The sequence below is a fragment of the Cornus florida genome, unplaced genomic scaffold (genome assembly GCF_030987335.1).
Source record: "Cornus florida cultivar Cherokee Brave unplaced genomic scaffold, ASM3098733v1 CherokeeBrave_3.0.0_Hap2_Chr10, whole genome shotgun sequence".
Taxonomy (NCBI): domain Eukaryota; kingdom Viridiplantae; phylum Streptophyta; class Magnoliopsida; order Cornales; family Cornaceae; genus Cornus; species Cornus florida.
Window position 1 is genome coordinate 107,255,584 of NW_026775580.1, and position 5,908 is coordinate 107,261,491.

At 33.7% G+C, this 5,908-nt stretch overlaps 1 protein-coding gene across 1 annotated transcript; it reads right to left on the reverse strand.

Moving 5' to 3' along the window:
* Window positions 1-1,615: 1,615 nt before the first annotated feature.
* Window positions 1,616-3,171, reverse strand: LOC132279737 (NAC domain-containing protein 43-like). Its single transcript, XM_059781774.1, has 3 exons — window positions 2,988-3,171; window positions 2,586-2,857; window positions 1,616-2,303 (listed from the first exon to the last, which is right to left on the reverse strand). The coding sequence occupies exons 1-3, from the start codon at window positions 3,169-3,171 to the stop codon at window positions 1,620-1,622; spliced, it is 1,140 nt and encodes a 379-aa protein (XP_059637757.1). The 3' UTR covers window positions 1,616-1,619.
* Window positions 3,172-5,908: the final 2,737 nt, after the last annotated feature.

Consider the following 5,908-nt stretch of genomic DNA (forward strand, 5'->3'; position numbering starts at 1 on the left):
AGAAAAGATTAAACTGTAACCTAAAGTTTACCTCTCAATAGTTTTGTTTTCATGCCCATACAACTATTCTACTACTAAGAATGTGCGGTAAGGTTAAGACATCAATTAGTTAGCATTTTTGAAGCAATTTCCTTACTATTGGATTTTTTTCATAGAAAGCCTGTAAAATCCATCCAAAACGCTAACAATATACTGTTTTACTATTTCTTGTAAAACATAATAAATAATGCCAACTTTTGAATATATCTTGACATGGTCCTTTTTTTTTTTTTTTTTTTTTCCATCCTTTTCTAATGTTATTTTCAATCCAAAGGCTTGGCACCTCTGTGATCAGGATGCTGAGAAAGTATTCAAAGCTCTAACAAAAGTAGGTGTCAAATTGGCTGTTGTGTCAAATTTTGATACTCGATTGAGACCTCTTTTACAGGCTCTGAATTGTGATAACTGGTTTGATGCTGTGGCAGTTTCTGACAGTTTCAGCTGAAGTAAGTAATAGTTTCCTATCCACTCCATTCTTGTTCGGCGTGCACAACATATAAAGGAAACAAATTGATTCAGACAGATGAATCAATTCATACCTATGGATACGAACTGATATATATATACACCTATATATATCAGTATGTGTATATAATGTATGAAATTGCAATGATATGGGTACTGTTATAGTGTCGATGGAGGCAAAGACAGGAACGAAAAACAGCGAAGAATTTTTGCTCTGATGGATTCAATTTAAGTTTTTTTTTTCTCCTTATCTTTACACTGATTGTGGTGGTGGTTGAAGGGGGTGGGTGAGAGAGGCCGTAGATGAAAGAGATGAAAGAGGGACGTTTATGTCATATAAAATTAAAGATATTTTGTATTAAAATTTTGAAGGTAAAATAGTCAATTCGCATGTGTTTGAGGCCAAAAAACAAATTGAAGTATAAGTGAAAGTTAAAAAATAAATCTTCATCTAGGTGAAATAGGACCTAACCTCAGGGAGTCTCTGAGTGAAATTGACCAAAAATTTTATGAGTGTACACAATTCTTGTCAGAATTCCTTTAAATTTGAGTTGTTTTTAATAGGTTAGTACGATCGTAATTGAAATTGAAATATTTACCAAAAAAATAAATGAAAGGTATGAGAGATTTCAGATGACAATATCTATCAAGTTAAACTTCTTCGTATAACTGTATTTATCACATTAGGTTTTTTTTTGTTTTTCTAAAATTAAAAATCTTATGATTTTTCAATACTGTCCCACTCAAATCATTTTCCGGATCCGTGACCATGGACAGAGCAAATAAACGGCAATTCTTAAAGATTATTGAAACATAAAACCATCTTGTTCTTCTCTAAGCAGAAAAAGGTGGCCATGTGGGAACATAATTGCCGTTCGGAAGAATTAATCAAAGTTTGCTAGTTAGGTTAAAGACATCTGGTGAAAATGGGAGACATGGTGATTAACTAAAAATAGTGTGGTTGACAATGCCAACCCCATCACACACACACACACACATATATATATTCACTTTATTTATGTAATAAAATCATGTGTATATAATCACATAATTGCTATAATAATTATACTCTTGACTTTATGGCATGGGACATTATTATCTACAGGGTTGTTCTGTTATACATGAGGAGCATAGGTCCGAAGATCGAATTCATTGTTGTATTCCTGATAGGGTCTGTTTGGTGAAGAAGAAGATGATAGTAATTGCTGTAATTGGAGATGATCATGATCATATGGAGAAGAGAAAGGCATGGTAGTATTGGGTTCAATATTATTGAAGCTGCAGGCTAGTTGCTTAGATGTCTCGGTTTGACCATTGAGCCGGGAGGCTACGAACCGGTCCAGTGCAGCCCAGTTGTATAGGTCCGTTTCGGAGTGATAAACCGAGTTGGGTTCGACACTGACCTGGTTGACTAAGGTAGAATCATTGTCTGTGACCATCTGGACATGGACATGTTGGTACTCATTGGTAGCAGTGATAGAGTTTGGGCTCTCTAGACTTGGCAGCTTCATGAACCTGTCATGGAGTGTGTTGTTGAAGGCAGTGTCCATTGGCCCCAGAAATCTCTTCCCATCGTCTCCCTGCTCATCTTCCTCCTCACAAGACCTTCCCATGTACTCAAGTATGTGCTCCAACGCCCCTTCTTCGCTCGGACTGATCAGCGTCTGACTTCTTGTTTCTCCAGTGAGAGATGATGAACTGATGGGACTGTCTAAGTTTTTGCAGTGAATTTTCTTCTTGAATATACGACAAACCACCCATCCCTCTTCTTGTGTTGCCTCTCCCATTCCGTTGGAAACCTTTAAATTTAAATATATATACACATATCATCAGTAAATGTATAAGCTGATAATGATATTCGGACCTAATAGTCTAACTGAGAAGTCTAGCAGAGAAATTTCTATTCTATCAATTGGATCATTGAATAAGGTGGATCAAAACTTTGATCTTATTCAACATATCAAAAAAATAAGTAATCTTGAGTACACTTTTGGATTAGATTAGTAGGTTTGAATAGCATTCAATGTCTATATTATAAGAATGTAAATCATAATATATATTTAAATTGATGGACTTACAACAATATTGGTATCCGTAGTAATGTCATCGAGTCTATATTCATGCATGATCCAATCTGATTTTTGGCCATGAGGTGCTCGACCCTTATAGAACACCAGTGTCTTCCTCATTCCAATCCGTCTAGAGTTGCTGTAAATCACTTTATCACGGCCGGTGGCCTTCCAAAACCCTGCAGCAGTGGCTCGGTTTGTGCGGGTACCAGTAGGATATTTCTTGTCTTTGTGGCTGAAGAAGTACCAATCATTTTGCGGTGTGGATCCTATCTTGCACTTCTCTACAAAACCAAATTCAAAACTATATATAATCAAATATAGCATATATACAAATTAATGTTTAGCACATAGAGATGTAATATTATAGTAGTAGTTAAAGTAAGTTGTTGATGATATATCTAATATTGAAACCTTGTATGTCCCATGGCTCGAGCTTATTGAGATCGACGTCACGAATTACGTCCAAGTCAATCTGCTCATATGAAATCTTCTTCTTCAAGTAGTACTGCAACAACTCCTCTTCAGTTGGATGAAACCGGAAGCCGGGAGGGACCTGAGATTGCCCATTCACAGATATACTCATGTTTTCCGGCATACTGATGGATGAAGATTTTGAGATGGTCCCAAATTTTCTTGAAACACAAGATATATGGGCAAGATATTAAATATATACTACATTGAGAGAGGGAGAGAACTAAGTATTAATTAATCAAGTTGGTGTAGACAAATGGTTGTAGAGGAAGGTTATTTATATATGTTGAAGGACATGAATTGAAAGGCAAAGAAGCACGAGCGAAAGGGTTTGTTTTCATGGTGAAAATGTGCAAGTCATGGGGTTGAATTGTTAGTTTTACTATGCGTGGAGAAGAGCCACCTACCTGCGTAGATGGAGAAAGGGTATTGTAATTGGCTTTAAAGTGGGGCCCGGCTGTGCTCAATAAATGGGTCCCTGTAACGTTGCGGACGACATGACCAGCAGACCCCATGCCAACATCCTAACTAGGACCTTCGACCTTAAAATATCCCGAGAATTCTTCCCTAAATTCTAAAAACTACTGCTGTGTAATGATGTTACAGTGTTACGCATGTTTTGCAAATATCATACCACCAATATATTTGATTAGATCTTTGGCTTATTATGGGACCATCTAATAAATGTATTTCAGTTAAATGTCATGTAAAAAATCATGTACTAATATGTGAGATACAATTGCTCTGTGATTTGAGTCTTGATGCATAGTATCAATGTATCTACGTACTTTCATATGATGCGGTCTAATCCGGGAATTTTTTACACCGATTGCTTAATAATTACATATTAAATACATAATAATTTTATATCATTTATGTAACAATTACAATAAATTACTTAGGCAATAATTTCACCTCACATGGTATTATGTTGAGTAAATGAGGCAACGTGTTTGATAAGTGACATAAAATATGATCATTCCTCAATTACATGGTATCAATATTACAATAGTTTTTCTACTTCCTAAAACCACTCAATTCTCTTTGTCTCTAGGGGAACAGCTTTGGCAAGGATTTGGAATGTAAGGTTTTGAAATCTCGTTTTCAAATCACACTCTTAATTTGAATGGTGCTTGTATTGTAAGACTAATACATGTGCTTTAAAAAAAAAAAAAACTTCTCTCTCTCCCTCTCTCTCTCTCTCTCTCTATATATATATATTATTGCACCTTAATTTTTCATCCAACACTCCCCTCTTCAAAAAATGACTAAAAATTAAAATGTTATACGAAAAATAAGGCTTTCTTTTTTCTTTTTCTTTTTCTTTTTCATTTTCTTTTTTTGGGTAAGTAAAAATAAGGCTTTCAATATGACAAAATGTAATATGGCCATTTTGAGGAGGGGAAAATGTAATTATACATGGACAGAGTGAGACTTTTAATTATACATCGAAAAGTTTTTAGACATCCAATGTACATATTCGTACATTCGTGTATCTTTCAAATAATTTCATATAATTTTCTAAATGTGAGTGGTTAAACACAAATAATTTATTTGGCTACGTGCTGACTTCTACATAGTAACAGAATGAAGGCCTATTAAAAGATTATTAAATCCTTATGATTAGACAGACTAAGTGATCTGAATACTTATAATCAAACTTAAGAAAGGCCACACGCTACTTGCGTATCTCACCCATCAATTTACTTTTAAGCACATTTAGGTTCTAGTCATGTCGTTAAACGTTTTAGTGTCTACTGATAACGATTAAGATTTAAGTGACATCACTAGAACCTAAATATGCTTAAAAATACATGAAAATATGATCAATGACTAAACATAATGAGAATGCAATCACAATTGCTACACTGTAATTTTTTTCCAAAATCCCAGCTTATGAAAAATAATAATAATAATAATAATAAAGTGTCCAGACTCCAGAGAGATATAAAAATGAGTTTCTTAGAACTAAATTAAACTTTTAAAATTTTGAAAAAATTTCAAAAATGATTTAATTTTAAAGGCATTTGAAAAGGGTTAATTTTAGAGATGTAAATAGGCTCTTTCGGAAATTGGCCTTGGGCATAGGCTTATTTAATGAAAGGATGCACAGATGAAATGACCCTATCTTTTGTGATTTTTCATAATATAAATTAGCCTAAAGACACAAAATTAAACAGAAAATACAAAAATAATAATAATAATAATAATAATAATAAAAAATTTAAATGCACATGACAAGAACACACATATTTTACTTGGTTTACCCAAAATCTAAAGTTACGTCCGAAAGTTGTAGGGATTTCACTATGATAACTAAAACAACAGCGAATACAGATAATTGAGAATGAATAAATATTGTCGCACTATGATATCATAACAAGTGCAGAAATTACCAAAATACTCCCGAAAAAATTCAGGGTTGAGTTCACGAAAATTTCTAATAACAAATTGGATTCGGAAAGTTAGACCTTGCTATACAATATTTATTAGGCTCTACACTACCCCTCAAATATAATGTTTAAAACTGATTAGATCTAAAGAAAATACGTAAAATAACGAAATATAGTGATTAAATTTAGAGAAAACATATAAAATAACAACTTGGACAAATTCTTTATTAAATTCACATTTGAAGACTTGCAAGTTTGGAGGTCATAAATACACATTTTGTATTTTTTATTTGTTTTTGGTGTTAAATTTGATGTATCAAATTTTGTAAATCGTACATACAATTAAAGGCTAATACGTATGCACGTGAATATAACGTGCGTGTACGTATATCATTGGCGGCAGCATTGCATGCTTATTTAGTTAAGGGGGCTTATGGCGCTTTTAGAGGTCCCAATTATAATGATGAC

Coding starts and splice junctions, on each gene's coding strand:
- LOC132279737 (XM_059781774.1), bottom strand. CDS start 3,171: ATGCCGGAAAACATGAGTATATCTGTGAATGGGCAATCTCAGGTCCCT. Junction 2,858..2,987: donor CGAGCCATGGGACATACAAG/GTTTCAATATTA, acceptor TTGGTTTTGTAG/AGAAGTGCAAGATAGGATCC. Junction 2,304..2,585: donor TTACTACGGATACCAATATT/GTTGTAAGTCCA, acceptor TTAAATTTAAAG/GTTTCCAACGGAATGGGAGA.